This window comes from Clarias gariepinus, chromosome 26 (assembly GCF_024256425.1).
Source record: "Clarias gariepinus isolate MV-2021 ecotype Netherlands chromosome 26, CGAR_prim_01v2, whole genome shotgun sequence".
Lineage (NCBI taxonomy): Eukaryota > Metazoa > Chordata > Actinopteri > Siluriformes > Clariidae > Clarias > Clarias gariepinus.
Genome location: NC_071125.1, coordinates 3,464,427 through 3,489,544, shown reverse-complemented (window position 1 = coordinate 3,489,544; position 25,118 = coordinate 3,464,427). Strand labels below are relative to the sequence as shown.

Genomic DNA, 25,118 nt, shown 5'->3' with positions numbered 1-25,118 from the left:
AAATAATGGGAAAGCCAGGAAAAACCTCATAGCTAACCAGTGCTGAATAGTTCTCCTGACCTCAGTGATGGAGAGGGTTTAAAAAGTTAAACTCCGTTCCATCGTAATTCTGCAACACAGCAGAAGAAAGTTATTTTAAATTCTAACACTTTCTATTAGAATAAATGCCTCCAGTACATCGTACATGGCAGCATCTGTGATGGGTCGCGAAAAAGTGTGTGCGGGTGTGTGAACGCTGAAGAGCAGGTCTCTAATCCTCTGGCAAGCAGCAGTTTCCACTCAAAGTCACATCCACCCCCTGCTCTCGGCACTGCTGGCTGCAGCACGGAGTCTCGTGTGTAAGTGCGAGTGTGTGTGTGTGTGTGTCCCCAGAAGTGGAGTGTATCCAGCTAGACAGGCACAGTGAAAGTCAAGCCACTGGCCTGAACTCCCACACAGCTGTCAGTAACTAGGCAAAGCCAGCATTTTCACAGTGTGAGTGTGTGACAGTGTGTGTGGTCATGAGGGTATCATTATGTTTCTATTTGTATTGAGAGTTTTGCTTCACTAATGAAGCATTAGTGCCTGTCACCGGTCTTGCACATTCATGAGGAACTACAAGGTCGAGGTACTGCATCATTTAATGGATCCTGTTCCTCTTCCTGTTCACTGCTTGTTCTAGCTGTATAGTCCACTTCCACTTCGGTGTCAGTGCCCACATGCCTGGCAGGCTTTACAGAGGTGCCCAGAAGGCAAGAAGTTCCACAGAAGTCAAGTAGTCTTTACAAAAGGGCCTGACAATGAACAGACATCCAGTTCTCATGAAACCACCAGAAATCTCACAGAAATGCCTAAAAGGCAGAAGCCGTAATCAGAGTCAGTGACAGGCGGAGCACAAAGGACAGAAGTCCTTAGCTGTTGGCTGTGTCACCAAACTACCAGAAAAAAGTCTTCGTTTAACTGGCCAAAGTGAAGACAGTTAATGTTCTTACATTGTTCCTATCAGTCTCGAGTCCATTTGTCAACTGTGTGTATGTGTGTGTGTGTGTGTGTGTGTGTGTGTGTGTGTGTGTGTGTGTGTGTGAGAGAGAGAGAGAGTGTGTGTGTGAGAGAGAGAGAGAGAGAGAGCGTCACATCAGGCTTCAGGAGCTTGTCTTGATCTCTGAGACTAGACAGCGATTCCCCTGAGGAGAGGTGGAGAGGCACCTATGCCTAAGCTTCAGTCTATGTTTTATACCCTCTCTGTCTCCCTGTTTCTTACTCTCTCTGTCTCTGTCTCTCCCATTAAAGTCTGCTTTATTGCTTTCATTGTTTTTATTTACACTACTGCTACGGCTATTATAAGGTAATAACAATAATAAAACTATGCCAAAAATGCCAATAACACAAGTATTGTAATATCATTAGTAGTAGACCATTAAATACACAATGTCACATGTGTACAGTTATATCGGACATGGTGACCTCCCTACCTGTCAGTCCCAGCAAAAAGGGGAGTGGCCTTTGTGACAGCCAGGCCCACTTAACGTGGCGTCATGCCATATTTGTGTCATATAGAAAAACTTGATGAAGAAAAGATGAAAAAGTTTTACTTTCCAAAGATGAATGTGGGATTATGTGCTTTACAGTCCTAGTAAAGGAGGTGTGGTCTTTATGACTGTCCGTCACACTGGTGGAGGTGTGGTCTTTATACCTGTCAGTCACACTGATGGAGGTGTGGTCTTTATGACTGTCCGTCACACTGGTAGAGGTGTGGTCTTTATACCTGTCAGTCACACTGATGGAGGTGTGGTCTTTATGACTGTCCGTCACACTGGTAGAGGTGTGGTCTTTATACCTGTCAGTCACACTGATGGAGGTGTGGTCTTTATGACTGTCCGTCACACTGGTAGAGGTGTGGTCTTTATACCTGTCAGTCACACTGATGGAGGTGTGGTCTTTATGACTGTCCGTCACACTGGTGGAGGTGTGGTCTTTATACCTGTCAGTCATACTGATGGAGGTGTGGCCTTTATACCTGTCAGTCACACTGATGGGGGTGTGGTCTTTATGACTGTCCGTCACACTGGTGGAGGTGTGGTCTTTATACCTGTCAGTCACACTGGTGGAGGTGTGGTCTTTATGACTGTCCGTCACACTGGTGGAGGTGTGGTCTTTATACCTGTCAGTCATACTGATGGAGGTGTGGCCTTTATACCTGTCAGTCACACTGATGGGGGTGTGGTCTTTATGACTGTCAGTCACACTGGTGGAGGTGTGGTCTTTATACCTGTCAGTCACACTGATGGAGGTGTGGTCTTTATGACTGTCAGTCACACTGGTGGAGGTGTGGTCTTTATACCTGTCAGTCACACTGGTGGAGGTGTGGTCTTTATACCTGTCAGTCACACTGATGGAGGTGTGGTCTTTATACCTGTCAGTCATACTGATGGAGGTGTGGTCTTTATGCCTGTCAGTCATACTAAATGAGGGTGTGGTTTTTATAGCTGTCATTCATACTGAAGGAGGTGTGGTCTTTATTCCTGTCAGTCACACTGGTGGAGGTGTGGTCTTTATACCTGTCAGTCACACTGGTGGAGGTGTGGTCTTTATGACTGTCAGTCACACTGGTGGAGGTGTGGTCTTTATACCTGTCAGTCACACTGATGGAGGTGTGGCGTTTATACCTGTCAGTCACACTGGTGGAGGTGTGGTCTTTATACCTGTCAGTCACACTGATGGGGGTGTGGTCTTTATGACTGTCCGTCACACTGGTGGAGGTGTGGTCTTTATACCTGTCAGTCACACTGATGGAGGTGTGGTCTTTATGACTGTCCGTCACACTGGTGGAGGTGTGGTCTTTATACCTGTCAGTCATACTGATGGAGGTGTGGCCTTTATACCTGTCAGTCACACTGATGGGGGTGTGGTCTTTATGACTGTCAGTCACACTGGTGGAGGTGTGGTCTTTATGCCTGTCAGTCATACTAAATGAGGGTGTGGTTTTTATAGCTGTCATTCATACTGAAGGAGGTGTGGTCTTTATTCCTGTCAGTCACACTGGTGGAGGTGTGGTCTTTATACCTGTCAGTCACACTGGTGGAGGTGTGGTCTTTATGACTGTCAGTCACATTGGTGGAGGTGTGGTCTTTATACCTGTCAGTCACACTGATGGAGGTGTGGCGTTTATACCTGTCAGTCACACTGGTGGAGGTGTGGTCTTTATACCTGTCAGTCACACTGATGGAGGTGTGGTCTTTATAGTCATACTGATGGAGGTGTGGCCTTTATTCCTCTCAGTCACACTGAATGAGGATGTGGTCTGTATAGCTGTCATTTATCCTGAAGGAAGTGTTGCCTTTATGCCTGGCAGTCACACTGAAGGAGATGTGACCTTTAAGCCTGTCTACCACAACAGTGTGACTTTAAATGAGTGCCTTATACACTTTTCTCATAATATGCTACATTAACTTCTTCTAGTTTGTCTGTTTTGTTGGATGTATTATAATTTGTCAAGGTTATAAATTTATTTAAACTGTAACTTGCAATGATGTTCACAGTTACCACATTTCCCGTTCCCTCTGGGAAGCTTGGATTTGTTTGTTGTTATATCCACCCCTTTTCATGCCTACGGTGCTGAAACATTTCTTGCTCACTCTGCGGGACCTCGGGGGCAGTTCAACTCACTAAATCTCAAGAATCTCTCTGAGTTTATGGGCACAGCAGGGGTCAGAGCTACACATTCCTATTGCCCAAGCATCAGACACGCAGCCCTGAGACGACTTGGATGAATCAGGCATGTGTACATGAAAGAATCTGTCTGATACTTTAATATATGTGATCATGCCCTTCATGCTCCTATTTCCCCTGAGGGTGTGTTTCTCCTTTCAGAATGTGCTGTGGTATATTCTTTATAAGTTGCACTTTTCTATCGATATTCTGGTGACCATCACACTTATTTAACTTCCATATTCACTTTTCTCAGGCCTTGACACCTGCAACACATGTGCTCCTTCATGCATAAAAAATGTGTGGTCGATGGGTGACAGGAGAGCTATATTCAGAAAAAGAGGGATAGAAAGGGGCGCGGGAGAGGGAGAAAGAGGGTTTGAAGATTGGACTTTAAATGTGTATGCCTGAGTGAAAAAGAGAGAGAGAGAGAGCAAGGGAAAATAGAGAACAGGGAGGGTGAAGGTTTGTCATCCTTTGAATGTTTGTGGCCAGGCTGTCCTGTTTATCACTAGCATCCGTCACCGTGGAGACAGTCGCTCGCATCAGCAGCAGCCGTAGGGGAAAATATGCAAAAAAAAAAGAAAGAAAGAAAGAAAAGGAGACGTGAAACGCAGCACGACATCGCTCAAATTCTCTAAACGACATTGAGAGAGCAAGGTAAGGAAAAAGTTTAGAGGATAAAAACCTCCCGAAAATCTAACTGTATACACGACTCGTGAAGAAAAGAGAAGATAAAAGAAAGAAAAGTGAAAGACCAAAGAGAAAAAAAGGGGGGGGAGCAGAAAAGTGTAAGATAAGAGGGCAATTATATGGAAATTCCTATATATGTGGTTCTCAATCATTATTGATGAAAAAAATCAGAGAAAAAAGATATGGAAATAAAAAAGGAAAAACAAGTATAAGATAAGCAAGTAGAAAAAGAAAGGGACGAGTGAAAGAGAAATGAAGTGCAGGAAAACTTTTAGGTAATAAAAAAAACAGAAAAAAAATAGATAAATAAAAAGAAAAAAGAAAGAAAGAACAGGAAAAAGTAACAAGAAAAGGAGTGCTGAAAAGCAAAAAGAAAAGAGTAACAACAGAGGAAGAGAAAGAAATACTGTAAAATTGAACTTTCATAGATGTTTTAATGAGATAAGAGAAGAGGAAGAAATGATAATAAGGAAAGTAAACAGAAGGATAATACAAGTATAAGAGGGAAAAAAAAGGGCAAGAAAAGTAAAGGGGATTTAAACAAAGTGTGGAGATAATGTTAAAAAATAACTAAAAATAAACCCGTGAAGTTACAGAAGAACCTGTTAGTGTGTTAGCGCTGTTAGCTGCATGTGAGGTTTTTTAGCATTCAGAACATGTGTGTGGCTCCAGTCCAGTTCCCCCTGTGTGTATTAGCTTCACCATGAAGCCATGGTGCGCTACAGTTCACTCCCTCTGTCTACACACCACAGCGCTAATCCATCAGCCCACCTGTCTCACAACCTACAGGCAGGTAAACAACATGGTCACTTTGACAAGAACATTAACGCTTTAAATCTCATAAGCTGAACATTATTCAGGACGTAATGAAAGAAGGAGAGAGAGAGAGAGAGAGAGAGAGAGAGAGAGAGAGAGAGATGGTAAGAAAAAGCCGGCGCCTTTTCTAATTTCAAATGTCAACCATCTAAGGTCTTAGGGTTCCTTTTTTATATACGCTGTTCCACTTCAGTGGGGAATGCTGGGTAATTTATTCAAGATCATTGGGAAATTGTAGTGCGCTGCGCTCTGGGAGAGGTGCGACGGGGGATCCCATTAAGGGCGATCTGCTCGCAGAATATTATTCATGGTTGGGCAAATAGGCAGTGCTACATAATTAATGCACTGATGAAAGATTGTGAAACACACATTCGGTGGATTCAAAGTGACAGGGTTGTCATGGCAATGTGGTCATAGACACACACACACAAAAAAGCCACAGGGAAACGCGCACACTCACACACACACACTGCACAACGTACAACAGGATGCTGCCGCGAGACCCGGAAACGTCGCCTCTGGTGTCTGCTCTGAAATTATCGCTGAGAGTCCTATAGGCAAAAAAAAAAAAAACTTAGAACACACACACAGACACATTTGAATCATCCACAGACAATATTTTTGCCAACGGTGCGACCCAGCTGTGGTTATCAGTGAAAACAAAATCAAAAACCACGTCAGCATCTGTGCTGCCTACCAACTAAGCTCCCTTAAAGGCCATGGTGTAAAACTCTTGACTCACGTTTGCAAGCAGTTTAGATTAAAGGTGTAGTCAGCAATCTTCCTAAATTCCAAACAAATACACCCCTGTTCCTTTACCGAAGCCAGACTTTAAGTCAGGCACACACTGCACCTTTCTGTTTTATCAGCTTAGATAACTGATAAGCTTAAATAATTATTAAACAACAGACTGAGCAATCTGATTGGAGTAGAGGCATTCCACAAGTGCTGATAATAGACAATAACAGCACTGGGACATTTAACTATATGTATCACTTTTACTCACAGGTGTTCTAACAGTCAGTAATTGCACTTTCTGTCGGTCGCAGGATGGGTGAAAGTAGGTCAGTGCGTCCGCTGTGCAGGAAAGAGAAGCGAGCAGCCGTCTGCCAAAACCCATATTCAGACACATCCGATAATGTTGTCATCATAAACAACACTTTGTCTCCTTAGTAACTGTTTCTATGGCGTTCCATGTTGCCTCTGAACCGTCCGTGTAGTTCTGTTTAAGATACAAAGCTAACCAGCTTCTAACACAAGGCTGAATCCCAAATCCCTCTTTAACCCCTGATCAAAGGGATTACTTAGTGTATGGAACAAGGGATCAGTGCACTAACTTTACATCTAATGCTATTTTCTGAGTTATAAACATAAAGACAAATTTAGCCTTGTCTATATAGTACCAGTAAGAATATAAAACTACTTTCACTCCTTGGTCGGTCGCTAGCTCCACCAGTCGCATATGTCTTGATGAAACAACATAATTGGTTAAATAAACAAACAAATCATAAACTGTTGATAATAAATGGTTTTTTTTGTATAACTGTTGTATAAAAGCAATAACATACTCGAGGTTGTGCTGTTGTGCTGGATATCAGTACAGCAGTGACCACTTCAGTACTAAAAGTGCGTCCTCAGTCCTACATTGACATCGCAGCCATGTTGATATGCAGTACAACAGCGTGACCTTGAATGTGATATTGCTAAATTAAGTCTGATCAACACATGGAATTTTAACCCATCCTTCGAAGAACGTTTGACCAATCGTATATTATTGTTTACACAAGCCCATAAATTTTATATGACAATCGTAATATGGCATGCATGTCAAAATATAAACAAATAAATAATTTACAGTACCAGGAAGAAACGAAATAAAAGTAAGCAGTAGGCATTAATGCACATACAGTATATACTCTCATGTTAAGGAATATGGCATTAATTATTGATTATCAAGATTATCAAGAATGTCAAAAGTGGTGGTCGAAAATCTGTGGTTTTACCAAGACCCACCGTCAGGTATTAAGATATGATGATGAAGATATGATGTTGAAGCTGCCAGAATGATGGTGTTACGGTTACTTTCCATTTATTGTTTATCAACAGGAAGGTTGATGCACACCACACATTCATAAGGGATAGATAGATTAAAGCCCACGTACATGTCTGTCTGTCTGTCTGTCTGTCTGTCTGTACGGCAGAACTCAGAGATATAAAAATTGTATGCCTTATTGCATTTTTGTCGTTAAAAAAAAACATATTGAAGATACATTTGATTTATATAATTATTTTGAAAATGAACTACCTTATTTTTAGTAAATAAAATATTTTAGTCTTGTGTTATGTCAATATAAACAAAGGACAGCTTTAAAAATAACTGTGAAACATAGCATGCATGGCATGATGTGCTAGTTAAGTTATCTTGCTAATTGATAATACTAGAAATTGTGTTTTAACACAATAGCCTGATGTAGCTAGGCTACATTACATTTTGTGTGGTGGTCAACACTGATAGTTTCAAGTATGAAAAGTTGATTCTGTTAGAATTGTACACCAACTTCATTTTTTTGCACCTAGCATTTGCGTGCAATCTCTTAGTGCAGCACTTAGCATTTACCATACCGCATGTTAATTAGCTAAATACAGCATATTCAAGTCCACACTTAAGGAACTGCTTTGAAGAAGTGTTAACAAATGAGGTTTAACGTACCACATCGCATGACAAATTATTTCTGATATCAGATACAAAGAATTTTGAAATGCTGCTAGTGGCTAGCGCTGCGCTAATATATATATTTTTTTTAATTGCTAGCCATGTTAGGATAATTAGAGGAAATGTGGTTTCGAGACACGATTTCTCTCAGAAAAAGTCATTCGAGGTTGACAGTGTGTGTGTGTGTGTGTGTGTGTGTGTGGAAGCAGGAGCAGGTTTGAGCGTGTGTCAAGGGACTCACATGGCGACATGAGGGAAGCTGTATGTAGGCAGCAGATGGCTGTGTGTCGTCAGGAGGAGCAATGTGTGTGTGTGTGTGTGTGTGTGTCTGTATCTAGCCTGTGCCTGAGGTGAGTCTGGTTCCTGCTGGGCTGTGTAGCAGGAATAGCCATGGTGGTGGGTTGAATTCTCTGTGGTGTCTATCTCTCCCTCACACACACACACACACACACACAGAGCATGAAGCGAGGAGCTCAGGAGTGTCTCTGGTGTCATCAGGATGGAGGGTGGTGGGTGTGAGCTCAATATGGGGTAAATGTACATTTTTAAAAACACCTGAGCTAAAAGTCTCTGTAGTTTTATACTTTCATATAAGTTATAAAATTACCTGTGTTATGTTCTTCCTGTGTATGTGTGTGTGGGTTAATGTATGCCTTGGATTATGCACAACCCACATCGATTCATCATTTCCAGACGTCATGAGCTCTCGAAAAAAAAAAAAAAAAAAAAAAAGCCTGCATGAATTACAGTTTGAACCGTGAACTACACAGAATGAAGAAAAAATACACAAGTATTGCGATATGTTTATTTTGGACAGGCAAAGATTCTTTTCTGCTTATTTGGAGCCAGGGCTGAGGCGAGACTGCCTCGGTTTTATTTCCAGGAACAGATCTAATGAATACACAAACAGATTTTGCAGTGAGAACACAAACCCAGTGGAATTGTTTTTTACATAACCATTAAATGTAAAATTTAAATTATTTAATCAAATATATATATATATATGCCAAAAGTATCCCACTTGCCTTCACATGCATATAATCTTGAGTAACATCCAATTCTTAATTTTTAATCCTTATGCCTTGGTAGGCTGAAGCATTACGAGTTCCTTTCGCTGGAAGTACTGTAAGGGGCCGTAGTAAGGGGCCCCACACCTGTTCCGACATGACAGCGTACCACTGCACACAGCAACGCCCATAAAGAAATGCATGGGCACGTCTGATCTCACAAATGCGTTTCTGGAAGAATGGTCAAACATTCCCATAAACACACTCCTAAACCTTGTGGAACAACATCATATTACACCCTATGGATTAGGATTTAGATGTACCTCAAGTTCATATGCATGTGATAGCAGGTGAGCGAATACTTTTGGCAATATAGTGTATACTGTACACACAAAGACCATTGATTTAGAAGATGTTTCCGGTCAAAAGTTTGGACACACCTTCTAATTCCATGCTTTTTATTTCTTTCTACACTGTAAAACAATGCTGGATGCATCCAAAATATGAAATCATCTCCTTTGAACAGTTGATATTAAGATGTGTCTGTTACTTTGAGACACATCCACATGTCGTTGCTTTGTTAAGCCTTTATAACGACTCTAATCGGAGGTGCTGTTTGTTAATTGGTGATTTCGGGGCCTATCCCAGGAGACTTACTGTAGGGTACGAGGAAGAGAACACCAGTTAGTGTCATCTGCATGCCTTTGGAGAAAACTCACCAAGCATGGGGAGAACATGCAAACTATACGGACCTGAGGCGGGAACGCGGAGGTGCAAGACAACAGTGCTAACTGTTGCCTTGCACCTCCAAACTAGGAGTGCTAACTATTAAGAGTGTGAACACTGTGCTGCTCAAACATATCACACACAAAGTAATCTATAATGGCAAACCCAGGCCTTAAATCATCTATTTAGATCTTAGCGTAGTTCAAAAGATTTTAATGTAAATTTTATTTTAAGGAGGTTTTCTTTTTGTGTTGTTTTTTGCCCTGTAATCTTTTATTGTTCTTGCCGTTGTCATTCTTTTATATATATATAAAACCATAGCTAAGATGTTAATTAGCTTCATGGCTCCAGTGCAAAACAAAAGAAATGAACTTTCAACAGAAATGTAGTCATGCCTGATCGACTATAATTGATGACAAGTGTTAAAGAAAAGATCTTTATTTTTAATAGATGAAGCTGACTGTAATGCACAGAATCATCATAAAAAATTTTGTTTTTTTTTTTACTTGTATGATAAAAAAAGATATCACACAGAGATATGTGCGGATGTAACACTTTTATTTCGTTATTTTTTTTCCCTATTCTTCATGAAGTCAGCTTCCCTTAAAAAAAACTTTTCAGTATATTAGACATCAGGTATTGAGATCAAATGTGTGAAATAAATTAGTGTTACCAGAGTGTTATTTTCTGCCTCGTAAACTCACAGTGTGTTTTCACAGACACCGCCCACTAACCATTAATATTCATAAATCAGACCACTAATTTCATTAATATTCATTAGCTTGTTAATAGTTTTCTCAGTGAAGGGAGACGCGCAAGAAAAAAGAAAGTTTATCCAGAGATTATTGTTTTTTATATATATTTAATTTATTTGTCACTTTCCTTCAAATTTTTTCTTTCTTTCTTTCTTTCTTTTTGTCATTTGGAGCCAACATGTCAGTTTGTTTTAAATACCACTAGGGTACAAAATGACGTGTGAAAGTTGACCACTTCCAGATGGTACGAGAGCATATGTGACCCGTCATATCAATTCACATGTTAAGCCACACACATTTGTCTTGCCAATAGCATGCGATACGTGAAATGTATCATATTTTCCATTGTTCAGAAATTGGTTAATAAATACCTTATCTTCCTGATATTTTACCAGCATTGAGAATATTTTATTCCTAACTATTATTTTAAAGCACTTTAAAGAACACTTTCCGAGCTGGTTAATCCAGTTGTGATAGAAAATTGTGATTTTTATATATATATATATATATTTTTTTTTATAAATCCACCCTGCTGGTGAAGTTATTTTTAGATGTATCAGAGAAATCCTGGTGTCAAAATGAGCCTGGGGGTCTTCTCTTTCTGACTACATCACAGTAATGCTCGCTTATATATACACACTAGTTTTTTCCAAGCTGCTTCTCGTACACAGATTCATATTAACCATATCTCAGGAGGCGGACATGATACAGTAATAAACTTAAGATGAGATAAGATAAGATGAGATAAGAAAAGATAAGATAAGTTATGTCGTTTATTCGTCCCACAGTGAGGAAATTCTATTAGACTTGAGTGGCTTAAATACAGTTTGTGGTTTTATAAAGACCATCAGTTTGTATAATTTTTGTCAATTATTTTGAATGAAATGATGAAATAGGAAAAGCTTTTGTCACCGCTAAGCAAATGGAACCTCAAACCTAATATAAAAAAAATAACATTTGGTGTGATGCTATTGTCTATATATTATATTATTACAGTATATAGCATAATCTCCAGCATTTCTGCAGTCTAAACTTGGTATCAAAATCGAGCTTCGTGAACCAGGAATCTAAAATACATGCATAATTCAAATCACTAAATAATGAGATTTAATACCGGATTTGATTTGACGGGTCACGTATGGTTTGGGACAAAACCTGTGAGAGTCCAACATGGGCTAATCAAAGCAAGTATTCATAAAAAATCACTTGAGTGACGTGAATACAGTTTGTGGTTTTATAAAGACCATCATTTTATATGATTTTTGTCAATTATTTTGAATGAACTGATGAAATAGGAAAAGCTTTCGTCACCGCTAAGCAAAAGGAACCTCAAACTTAATACACATAAAATCTCACAGGACCAAAAAAAAACATTTTGTGTGATGCTATTGTTTATATATTATATTATGATATGTTTGATCTCTAGCATCTCTGTAGTCTATGGTCTGATGTTCATTTTACACTGTGATCTCCCTTTTCTCTCATTCTTCTACATACTGTACCGCTTATGCTGTACAGAGTCACAGGAGGCCCGAAGCCTTTCCCAGGTGACTCGAGACATGGGGCAGGGGACACCTTAAAAAATAGTACCAGAATAGGGTGCCAGTATAATATTTCAAATCAAACATCTACAATTTCCTATAATAAGTTTATACTAAAGCAAATATAAGATTATTGAGCTTATTTCTAGACAAATGTTAATTTTTAACCAAAGATTTCTTGTTCTATTGGCAGATCATTGTTAAGCCTTTCTTTGTTGAAAGAAGCATAATTATCTGCCAATAGTACAAAACAATTTAATCGGCAAAAAATGTAATCACTTAAAACTTGTACAATTTGTCTAGAAATAAGATCCTATAATTATCTCATATTTGGTTTGTTGTAATCTTAATTTGTAACAAAATTCGACGGGATTTTTTTTCCCCAGTTATTCACGTCAATACTACTGTAAGTGGACCCATGGGAGTTTTTGACAGTACCATGGTACCTACTGTATATGCTGATACATTACCTGTACCACACTTTGGTATACTGAGTATGGGATACGGTTCTATAATGTACTGTAGTACAGTACTGTGGTACTCGTACTAGAATAATGTTAGAAATATGTGTTTATGTACCATAATGGTAATATTTATACAGTATAACCTGTGCAGTGGAATTTTACCTGTAGTGGAATATGCAAAGGTTATTCTGCAATGATTACCATGGTACTTATTGGGTACCACAAGGGCTGCTAAAGTTCGGCAGGTGTCTGATATTCTACTAAACCATACCAGTAGGATGTAATAACATCTAATAAAGGACAGTATGTACAACCATACCATGGTATATATTAGACACCTGTTGAACTTTGGTATTGGTGGCCAATATGTACTATAGCATTCACCAATGTTTTGTGGTACACACCATAGTAATACCACAGTACATTTAGGAATTTGGCAAATCCCCTTATCCAGAGCGACTTACTTTTTTTTTATCACATTACAGTATACATCTGAGCAGTTGAGCGTTAAGGGCCCAAAAGGGTGGTCATTGGAAATTAATCCAATAGTCCAATGCCTTAACCACTGACCCTGGTACAAACTGCTCTGTTCCACAGTGCCTACCTTGGTGTCTATAAAGTTCTGTGGTACCTGCCATGATAATGTCAGAAATACAGCGGTAATAATATGGTATATTATGGTATGCACTATACTTTACCATAGTAAACTAAAGTACATACCGCAGTCAAATATCTCAAATTTTCTATTCTCAAGGGGTAAAACACCTGCGTGCAGTTATAAAAACACGACTGGGTGGTATCGTTACCCAAGAAGGTCTCTCGAAACTCCTCAAGGCTTACTGACCCTAAAGACTCCTTTTTATAAATGTCAAATAAATGTCCTTTTACAGAGCACCTCACTTTATCATTGATTACTTGGTTTAAAGAGCACAACACTAAAAGTCTGCTTATTAGTAGTAATACATTTTTTGTGAATTGTTATTATGGAAGCAATAATAGCACCATTAATACTATTAATACTAATACTATTAATGATGGTATTAGTCCGTATTAGCCTAAGTGCATTATCTGTGATTTGTGTTACAACCACAACTACTGCCGGATCAACAGCATCTGTCCTTCACCAGAATCCAGAATTCAACATCATTGTGGTGTAACATGTATCGTCTCTTATCTTCTAGTTCGGAGAAAAGTCCATCAGAGTTCGAACCCTACCATCTGAAGCTGGAGGAGTGTTTGTCTGCTGATCATGTTCCAACCTCGGAGCACATCCAAGGATATGTAAAAAAAGTAAGTTGTTCTTCTTGTTTAACTTTGGGCCAAATCTCTGTCTTTTTCTCTCTCTCTCTCTCTTTCTCTCTCTCTCACACACACACACACACACAAACACACTTCCTGCCCTTGTGTCAGAACCAGACGCTACAAGTAGGAACAAAAGCTTTTCATATGAAAGATAGTCAGACGGAAATCTGAATCCACACAGGCATCACTCATCCTGTGATTGGAGTGATATTAAAAATCAAAAGGGGCCCCATACAGTTCAGCGTCTCGGCAAACTTCGTTCTGTGATATGCATATGCATGAGTTATTACTCTTCAAAGAACCATCATGACATCAATCTTCCACGGCTGCGTAAAAAAAAAAAAAAGGAAATGATTCCGCTGCCCTTTCTCCGACGACAAATGAATTACCATCAGAGCCGACGAGCGACAGCGCGACGGCTTCTTATCTGCACAATTTCATTTGCCGTATTGTTGGAAATATAATGACGGACCCCGGGCGTAAATGTGCAGTAATGCATTAAACAACGCGGCTGGAAAAGACGGGATGGTTCTCTGGGTGTTAATGTTAGACAGAATAAACTGGCGCGCGTCGGCAGAGTGACTTCGTCGCCACCAGGCTGTGAGACCTCAGGCTGGATTTTATTAAAGCAGCAGAATGGAGAATGGCGTCATTAGCATTTCTTGACAGCTAACAATTCAATTTCATTTGATGAGAATTCACATATTGGCTTCCAAATGCAAACCGACAAAGGCAAAAAGGGGGGGGATGGGTTGTGAAGCAGGACGCACTGAGCACAGCGAGGCCTTGGACTTCAGCCATACTAATCAGGGTAGTTATTACTGAATAAGCCAATTCCAGAAGGTGAGCGTGGCCTGGTTGGTAAATAATTGCTTCGGATACATAGTGATTGTTAGAAATAATACGGATTATTATTCAAGCTTGACGTGTTTGACAATAAAGTTTTTTTTTCTTTTTTTTTTTTTACATTCAAATCTGCTTTTCGTTTCCCTTGGTTGCACATGCTAATAGTGTTGCAGTGGGATTTAGCCTTACTTTCATCTCTAGCTAAGAAAGCAATGCAGCAGCGCTTTGGTCTTCCAGTGTGTTTACCTCGTCATCTTTACACTCTTCAAGGCTTTACAACCCATACCCCCCCCCCCAACCCCCGCTGCCCCTTGGCTAATACCATCATCAACAACATCAATAACTAGCCAAGTTACAGTGTACAGTAAATGAGTGCAAATGCTTTGCAAAAGGGCTGCATTGCATTTTGGGAGTCCAACATCTCCATGACTTCTGCACTGGATTTCTCATTAACATAGAAAAAAACTTAATGGACCCCTTTATTTATTGTTGCAGCGCTATAAATATCAACACAATACAACACTAACTAACATATTACTGTAGCTCCAAGAACACTGAACATATCCTGGATATTCCAACGTATGGATATTAAGTGTATGAAATGTGTTTTAGTGTAAAAAATATCTCTAAAATCATCCATTTTTATCATTTTATCAGATGTGATACTAAAGGACGGTCTATTAACCCCAGCACATTAATTGTCATCTTTCTTAAAGTCCTGCCCTTAAACATCTTTTGGAATGACAATTACTCTCTCTTTTACTACTTACTATTCAAACAGGGTTAAAAAAAAAAATTGAGACAAATATTTAACATTTTGACCTTCTTAGGGATGAATATTAATAATGGTATTTTTCTGTACATACTGTACAGTGTGTGTGTGTGTGTGTGTATGTGTGTGTGTGTGTGCGTGCGTGCGATACCTTGACCTCTAGCACCCCATTTTCCACTTGATGGTTTAGACTTTACTGGCTTTTCTGGTGTCCCGCTGTTTTATTCTGTGAGTATCCTCTGAAAAGTCAAGGTCAGGTGCAAAAAATACGCTATTTGTTCCGGGTCTGAAAACTTCACGCAGTGAACATGTCAATGAATAAAGAAACGGTCATCATCTTTGACACATTGCTTTTATGTTATCATGTCAATGTAATACATCATTACAAGACTTATTTATGACCCATAATTGATTAATTAGTCAACTACTCATTGATTATACTCATATAATAACCTCACCATGTTAATAGGAGATATGATAATAATTTATCTTTAATTTTATAACTTTAAAAGGTTCCTTTTAGCTACAAAGTTCACAAAAAATATATATTATTTATTAATTATTTCCAAATCTATTGTTTATGGATATCATATCTTTAGCCGTGCTTATATCCAGCACAACAGCACTATGTATTGTGGCACGGTGGTGTAACGGTTGACACTGTGGTCTCGCACTTCCATGGTCAAGGGTTCGAGTCCTGCCTTGGGTTTGTGTGCGTGTTCTCCCTGTGCTTGGTAGGTTTCCTCCAGGTACTCCAGTTTTCTCCCACAGTCCAAAGATACAGTATGCTGATTAGTATGCGATATAGCAGAAGAATCAACAATAACATAATGACCTATAAAATCCTTATTAACCATTTAATAATCACACAAAACTAATTATTTAAATGGTTATTTTATGACGGTCAGTGTCTTTAAAAATATAAAGGTGCTTACTAATCATATAGTAAAGTTTAAAGTTGCAACCTGGGTTTAAGCACATCTAATTAAGGCCTTTGAACATTTTAAGCCATGTCTAAAAGTCCTAATGTATAATTCTCTACAGTATGTCCTTCAATGCAACAGCAAAACAATAAAAACAGTAGGAGGGAATGCAGGCTGTCATCGTTAATTAATCAGTAACCTGAATTTTAATGGCTTCTAAACATAAATGCCATTCCACACTGATGATAAGTAGTGTTTGTTTGTTTGCTTGTTTCATTTTCGCTCAGAAACTAATTACCTGGCAACTAATTACCTGGCTTGAAAAAGTCAACACAAGCTCTAAATGATTTTTATTATTATTATGATTATTATGATTATTATTATTATGATGATGATGATGATGATTATTATTATTATTATTAGGGGTAGCGGGGTGGCATTGGTTTTAGCCAAATTATTGGTCCTGATTTTTATTTTTTATTTTTATTAAAGTTATAAATGTTATACATATAAGACAGAAAATATGTGTGAAAGTTACTTCTGAAGTTTATGCAACATGGAGAATTTTAAATTGTTCACTTCAGCCGTTTTGTAGAGATGATGTAATATGTGCCCCAAAAATGGCCATTTTGCATACTGTATATTAAAATGCAAATGATTCATATTTTTTATGAGTATTGATACTAAAATTAGTTTAAGCTTCTAGAAGCACATGACCTGTAAAGATTGTTGCTTAAATTGTCTTTTTTTTTTTCGGTAAAAAACTTTAATTTAAAAAGTCTGTATTGTAAGTAACCATGTCAAATTCATGTTGCAATATCTTAACTATTTTACATTTTAGAATAATGCACTTTTTCAGGTTTATGTCTTTTCACATGAAATCTCAATTGGCCAAGTTTCATCTGAATGACAGTTAAGACCGTTGCAAGATTTGAATTCCAAAAAAGTTACGGACACTAAAACATAAAAGAGCATGAAATTATATTTAGCAATTGTGTTTCTTTATATTTGATTAAAGTATCAAATATATGTGTGTGCATGTTTACAAAAAAATTAAGCATGGATCAGGAGATAAGAAGCAATAAATTTTATGGAAAATAGTGTTACGGTATATGATTCAATCTGAAAATTCACATTTTTAACAGGGTGAGACACTTTTTAGCACCAATGCCATGTTTTGGCTCTTTGCACCTCCAGGGTCAGGGGTCGGAATTTCACCTCTGGTTTATGGGTGAAGAGTTTGCATGTTCTCCTCATGCTTGGTGGATTTTTTTTTCCCAGAATGCAAATTGTAGACTGATTGTCGGTTCAAAATTTACCATAGTGTATGATTTGGTGTGTGCGTGTGTCTGGTTGTTCCATGTGATGGAGCGGCCCTTCATCCTCGGTTTGTGCCTGAAGTTCCGTGGTGTAGACTCCAGGACTGCTCCGACCCCACACTGAAAAATCAATAGAGATAATGGTGGTGATGGAAGGATGGATGGATCAATTATCCATTTGTTACAAGGCTGTAAACAAGTAGCTTTTCTCCTGATCTTAATTAAAACATTCAAATTATTGTTTTTACACTTGATGAGTATATAGAGATAATTAGCTTAATTCTCTCACGTCAGTAGTAATTATTATATTAATTAATGTCACAAATATGTAATTAATTTAAAAGCTCTGGTGTTAAATGTACTTATATTACCTATTAAAATAACAGTATTGTACTATGAATGGATGCATTTATTGACAGGTTAGCCTTCATAGACTAATACTGTACATCAATTCCTGTAATAATAAATTATTTATACTGTATGTACCTGATAATGTAGTAGTAAGCAATAAAAATGTTCGTCCTTTAATTAAATCCGTGTATAAGTTCAATCAATGTGAAAAGCATGTTCCCGCAACAGTACCTTCATGTGTATTATGAATTATGGCACTGATATTGTTATTGACCTGACTACGACTCAATTAGTAGTTTTCTCTAAATTATGTATTATCATCCCTACTGCTTTCAGTCCATTTTAATTAACTTCCTTTAATTTCATTTTAATGACTACTCTACTTATCATGTCATTTTCTAAAGTCTAATTTGGAAATCGTAGTCTTTTTTTTAAGAGTTTTTTCATCCATTTTAGTCACAACTGCACTTGTAGAAGTCTCACTTGCTTATTTTCTATGAGGTGAATGCATGACCTCTTGATTTCCAGCAGATTCAGGATGCAGCCGACCAGGGCATCTTGTTTTCCGGCTTCATCCAGGAACCGGCCGGCCTCCATCCTCGCGTCACATCACGAGGACTTGGAGAAGCGTCCCTGTCTTTGCACTCGAGTCCGAGTTCACTACGGTGCTCCGAGCTCACGGCGAGCCCGAGTCATCAAGGGGAGAGCGGAGCAGAAGACTGGGCCGCAGAAGGAGAGACGGAAGAGCCGAAAACGTCTAGAGATACAGGTGATAATGCAGGCGTTTGTGGGAGGTTTGGTGGTGTTGGATGGAAGTTACGATAAGAAACCAATCATTAGCGGTTACTGTTGTTACAGGTGGAGATGCTCTCTCAGAAGTGATGTCCACTGTTTCCAAATCTGAGTGTTGTGATGGCGAGCAGGAAGACCCACCATCGCCCAACAACAAGGCCAAAGACAAGGAAGGGAATGATAAACCCAGCAGGCCGTCTCTAGGCAAATGTGGTGAGGAGCTGATTTGTTGGAACTTCTGATGGTGAAGCACGGTGGTGGCAGCATCATGTTAAGCATTACCATGAAGACACTTTTGGTTGTTTCTCAGACTAATACTATTTTTACCCAATCTCTGTAATTTGAAGTCCCTTTGGTTTCTTGTTGCCTGAATATTTATGCAAGACGTGACACCACATGTTGATTACAGACACAAACAAGAAAAAAAAGAGTGTAAAAGGAAGTAATTTTTTATTTAGGATCTAATTTTAGGTAATACAGGAAACTAAGAAAGTTGTGTCATCTGTTACTAAAAGTTAAGTTGATTGAATTTAAGCTTAAGATCAAACATTTGGATAATTTCCCAACATTCAAACTTTTCAACATCGCCCAAACACGCTGGATAGATGTGCGACAGATTTGCATCGCTTTGCCTCTGCGTTTCTGAAAAACAAGCACAGGGTTTTAGATCAAGCCTCGTTTGGACTGTTTTCGTAAAAAAACCAGATGGCGGCTCTCGCTCTTGCTGTTTGTGCGAGAGTCAGAAAACGTGGCGTTGTTCATGCCGTATGCCCTGTAGTGTGAAACGAGGCATGCTGGGATGCCTGGTGATCGGAGCTTGTGCTCCATCTGGGCGAGGAAGTGATCAAGTTGGAAATGGAGAAAGAGAAGTAGGAAGAGGAGGGGGAGTAGAAAGAGAACTCCCGGGGCTACCATCAGACCCCGGGCTCATAATCCCCTAGACGCAGAGCCTGGAGAAAATGTGATTGCGTGTGTTTTTGGTATTCAGTCATATGTTTGCTCACGAGGTCACTAATTTGTAATGGGGGTGAAGTCGAGGTTTGCTCTAAAAGAGAAACAAAGAGGAAATTCTTATCCAAGATTTCATCCAAAGCTCATCTGATATTCTGATATTTTTTTGCAGGAAAAAAAAAAGATGCCTATCTAAACATTCCTGAGGCTCTAAGACAAAGGTCAAGGCTTTAGGGATTGTAGAAATGTGTTTTTCTGGACTGAAATAGTTCAGAGAGAAAAGATTAGGAAGGAATGCCAGCGACCCCGGCATGTTCCTGACAACATGCCGACAAATGTGATGGAGTCTAATTGTGTTCATGTGCTCGCTCTGTTGTTCACAGTGAGACCTCTGCACTTGACCAGCACTGTGGTCCAAAACTGTTATAACAGTCCAACGCTAACTTCCCCTCAGCCGGTCCCTCAGGATACATGGTGTTCTCTGTCTGAATATCAGTTATATTAATATTTTATCACCTCAAGTGCCACTTGTTGGAGGAGCACTTACAGTTTAGAAGCATTTGCAAATTGACTGTACACTAAGCTTATGATTTAGCACATTTTATTTAAAAATAATAAGGGAAAATATACGTTATGGAACTTGATGGAATTTCCCATGCTCTTTTTACGGGTCCATGTGTGTATCGTCTGGTTTTCCGCTTAGATCACGAAAAAACATGACAGTAAATGATCCAGATACGTATATAAAATTGCTCTCAGGCGTAAATCACTCACTCACTCATCTTCTATACCGCTTTATCCTGTACTCAGGGTCGCGGGGACCTGGAGCCTATCCCAGGAGGCTTAGGGCACGAGGCAGCCCTTGACAGGGTGCCAATTCATCACACACATATACACACACTCACACATATACACACACTCACACACTCATTTACACACTATGGGCAATTTGATAACGCCTCTCAGGTGTAAATGATTGTGTAAATTAATATGTGAAAGTAATATATAGTATTTTATAAGTATATATAGGGCACTATAATGAACCAGTCCACCTTCCACGGTCAGGAATCCACAACATCCTGAGCAAAGCTATTACTGAAGTTAAAGAAATGAAGTTAATAAATGGAGCTCATTACCAGAGCGTGCTTACTAGCTATTTAGCTAGCTAGGCAGAAAATCTGAGACTGCACACTCTTAAGGGTACTTCAGTGGACCTCTTCGGGAACCGTTAAAGATTATACATTAAGAGTGTTTACCTATTAGAAAGGGATCCAAGCATGTCATTTGATAAGGATAAGAACCTTTCTTTCTAATCCTAGGAACTTTAACCGATGAAGAACAGTTTAGTCTTTGAACGTATCAAGTACCAGGTAAATTAACAACACCAAAAAATTTTGATTTTCTATCAATTGAGTTTGGTTCCTTCAATAACAGCATAAAAGCTACCTCATTACTGTATAGTGCAAACTTGGCAAGTTTTGTAGAAAATTTAAGAGCTAGCAAGAACCTTGCATTCTTAGAAATTTTAGAACCTTTAATGTTTCTCTTAGAGGAGAAACAAGGTTAAGAACCTTAAAGGTTCTAAATAGATACATTGTTCATCAGTAGAATCAGGTCTAAGCACTACTCTTATTCAGAAAATAATATGAATTAAAAATATTAAGTAAGTTATAATAATTTAATTGTATTAATTTAGATAATAATGCAATACAATACATTTTAAACTCCTGGCAATTTAATTAATGTTAATGTTTAAAAGAATAAGTAATAATTCAAAAATAGTTACAATTATTATTTTATTGGAAAACCTTTAAAAGAAAAAGGGGGGGGGGGGTTCTTAGCATTAACAGATGTTTTCAAACATGTTGCCTGGCTGAACATTCTAAGGTTTCCTTTAATCACCTTTAGCTTTGATTACGACACACAACATGGTGTCCAGTTCATGTGTGAAAATTAAATTCCTCATGCTCCCGGGACCACACTTTCACGATTTGTGTTCTGTAATAGGCCTATTCCATTAGGAAGGAAAAAAACACACATGTATGTGATAATCTGGTCATTCAGTACATTCAGGTCGTCAGCTGACTTGATTTTATTGCCACATAACGTTGCTGGGTCTAGACCTGAGCACCTGAAGCAACCCCAGATCATAACACTGTCTGTTGATGCTATACATGATGTTTCTGGAATAGGGTCAATCTGGACTCATCAGACCACATGACCTTTATCCATCACTCCAAAGTCCAATCTCTATGCTCCCTAACAAATTAAAGCCTTTGTTCTGATGTGACAAGTGGATTTCTTATGGCCACACAGCTGTTTATCTCCTTAGTTGTTTCCTTTGCTTCATGCAGCACAATAATTTCCAGCTTATTTGATTTTTATTTTTTTGGCCAGGCACAGTTCTTCGAAACCTTTCTAATAAGAAATCACTTTGTTGAAGTGTTCTACTGAAAACATTTTAGCCTTAAGAGTTTGCATTATTAGCAAAGCAGGTAAAGTCAAACGCAACTTGTCATCTGACTCCCTTGGCTTTTCTCACATTGTTGTTAGTTCTTTAGAGGTACAAGATGACTAAGAAGATTACCGATGTCAAAAGTTAAATCGGCGCGTTATGGGGCCATCATTTCTGAGTGTCGTTGCGTTCCGAGTTGTGATATATGCACAGCTGGTCGTGGGATGAGGACTGTGACCGAGCTGTGAATTCTCTGACTGCCTGTCATAACGCTCATCCAGTGCTGAAGAGATGATTCATCCTTCAAACTGAGTTTGACAGAAAACCATAGCTAGGAAGGCCTGATGATTTCTGAGCATTTGCGTGTATATGTGTGTGTGTGTGTGTGTGTGTGTGTGTGAGAGAGAGAGAGAAAGAGAGAGAGAGCACGCGTGGGCGGGAAACATCCTGTGCGCCGATTTGCTTTGCACAGTCTTCAGAGAGACAGTAAATGGCTCGGACGTGGTCACTAGCGGTGCAAGCGGCGGCCGCCAGAGCAAAAGTGCATCTCTATTTATCATTTCGGTCAAATATCCATTAGTTCCAATATAGATCTGAAAAACGCGTGTGGGAGAGGTCGAGCTCGGCTGGATCGAAGCACACAAACAAATTTTTCATGGCCTATTTTAATCCATTAGATGCACTTTGTGCTTCTATATTTCAGACGTAAAAGCTAATTCAGCACAAAGAGAACGCAAAATCATATTGAGAAGGAGCAGACAGTCACCCGGGGACTTCATGTCCTTATTTGAGCTGTGCACTGGGTTATCTGATTTAGCTAATTAGCTACCCTGCTTTGCTTTGCTTTCTTTCGAATCTGATAAATGAACTGCCGAACTGCATCTCAAGAGTAAACATTAGCAAAGGAGGCAAGTGCCGCTTAGGAGATAACTGATTAGCCATGAACTGCAGTGGATCCGGTTAGAAGTTGCCAAGTTATTATTTGGCGCTCATGCTAGCACCTCTATACAGCTAGCTTTATTTTAGCTACAACTGAATTACAGAAATTGAAGGGAGAATATGGGAGTCTTTTTCTACCTCAACTTTTACTGGTTGTTTTTCAAAAGAAAAATCTCTACTTTCCACTCGCTGCCTTTTCAAAACCTAGATAACGTCTGGGTTTTTTATTTTCCATATCATCGACAGGTGCTGAACTTTTCGGCTTGTTTAACTACCCGGGTGGGCGCCCGCAGCCGCTGAAGTACTACACGGTGAAGGTGCCTCTACGGGTGCAGCCCGGTGACGAGGGCAGTCGCGCCATCGAGGCCCAATGGCTGGACCACATGACGCAACACTTCAACAACGGAAACTCGCTGGTCGATGGCTACTTCAATCTGGGCAAAGACGACGGTGAGAATGCTTTTCCATTAGTGCCTCATAGGGAGACACACACATACAGACATGTGTACTTTATTGATCTTTTAAATGGAAATGTCCAAATAAAGCATGCTGCACAAGTCCACTACAAGATAACCTGAAACCTGAAAACACAAAAAGCGCTGGTTGATCACAAAGCAAAACGGCCTCGAGTCAACATACAAATCTTCAAGCTTAATTCTTGTTTTTAAATATCTTCTCTTTTTTTAGGTGTTTGATTCTGTTCTGACTTTAAGAGTGATTAAAAAGACCCATTATTTCATCTCCTCCAGATGAACGGATCAGCGCTTTTCGAACGTTACAATTAACCAGATCGAATTAGCGAGCTCTGCTTTATTTTCCATCTAAATAATTAAGCATTCGCTTTCTGACGCCTTCTTGAGACTCCGCGCACCCGGGCGCAGGAAGCGCGTCCCCCGCAACGCCTTCTGAATAGGGAATAGGGAACCCTGAGTGTTATTCAACGCGTTTTAGACTTTTTAAAGGAACGCCACAGAGATTGAAGACTCCTGCTAGTCGAAGTGGTAGAGATGAAGGACGCGGTATGTTTAGTCATCATTATGAATATTACAAGGCTTTGTGTTGTAACCGGCCGATGTTAATTACGTTTAAATTCATGGTCCATTAGGAAGGCTACTAATTTTGGAGAGGGAAAATAGCGGACAATAGAGGAACGCAAGGCATCATTAGCTTGATCAGTAAATTACATCGCTTCCTGTTTTCACTCTGGGAAGCCGAAATCTTTTTTTTTCTTTTGCATTGATATTTATCCAGTATTTCTTAACCGAATAAATTTTACATATAATATATAAACATTTTGAAATAAATATTTGCACAAAAAAAATTATTCATATTTATATGCCTGGGAAACCACACCCTATTTTTTTTATATATGGAAGGAGCCTCCAGTGTCAAACATAAACTTTTGTCTTTATGTTACCTGACACAGAAACATCTTGAAGATGAAGGGCAATTTGACGATGTACGCATACACTTAATGTTATTAAACAAAATGGATTATAATTGAATTATTTATATAAATAAAACAAAGATTTTGTTTGTACATTGGTCAGAACTTACTCTTTCAATAATAATAGCCTTACTTTTCATACACTGGAGGACCTGAAACCAGTCTCATGTCTGTATGTCTGTATGTCTGTCCAACCAGATTTTATTACAGCATCACGTAAAACTGTCTGGACAGAATTTAATGAAACTTTGCGTTAGTCCTTTTGTATTTGCCTGAAGTTAAATCCGAGCCATAAATGAAATCAAAATGTTTAGTAGAGGTCAAGTTATGATCAGTTTTGTGCCAGATTTTGACATCGTACTGCGCAGGCGTCAAACTGTGGGCGTGTCTTAAATTGACCGCTGTACAGAATTTAATAAAACTTTTGCAGTACTTAAATATCTGCCTGTAACCTGCACCATAATTAAAATCGAAATGTTGGGTAAAGTGATGTTATGAACAGTTATGATCCGGATTTAATAATTCACTTTAAAATAAGCTTCTTGCTCAATGTAAACAAATGTGATTCTCTGTATGACAGATGTGTACATGGGCTTCATCCTGAAATAATAATATCACT

General features: G+C 39.0%; 1 protein-coding gene across 2 annotated transcripts in view; it reads left to right on the top strand.

Moving 5' to 3' along the window:
• LOC128514368 (raftlin-like) overlaps positions 1-25,118 on the top strand; it is a 101,139-nt gene that overhangs the window by 45,977 nt on the left and 30,044 nt on the right. Inside the window, exons 4-7 of one of the 2 annotated variants that reach the window (XM_053488189.1) lie at positions 13,584-13,692; positions 18,447-18,684; positions 18,774-18,920; positions 23,299-23,502. In XM_053488189.1, coding sequence (XP_053344164.1) covers positions 13,584-13,692; positions 18,447-18,684; positions 18,774-18,920; positions 23,299-23,502 — 698 coding nt within the window. Of the gene's footprint in view, positions 1-13,583; positions 13,693-18,443; positions 18,685-18,773; positions 18,921-23,298; positions 23,503-25,118 lie in introns of both variants that reach the window. The other variant, XM_053488188.1, reaches the window with a different exon arrangement.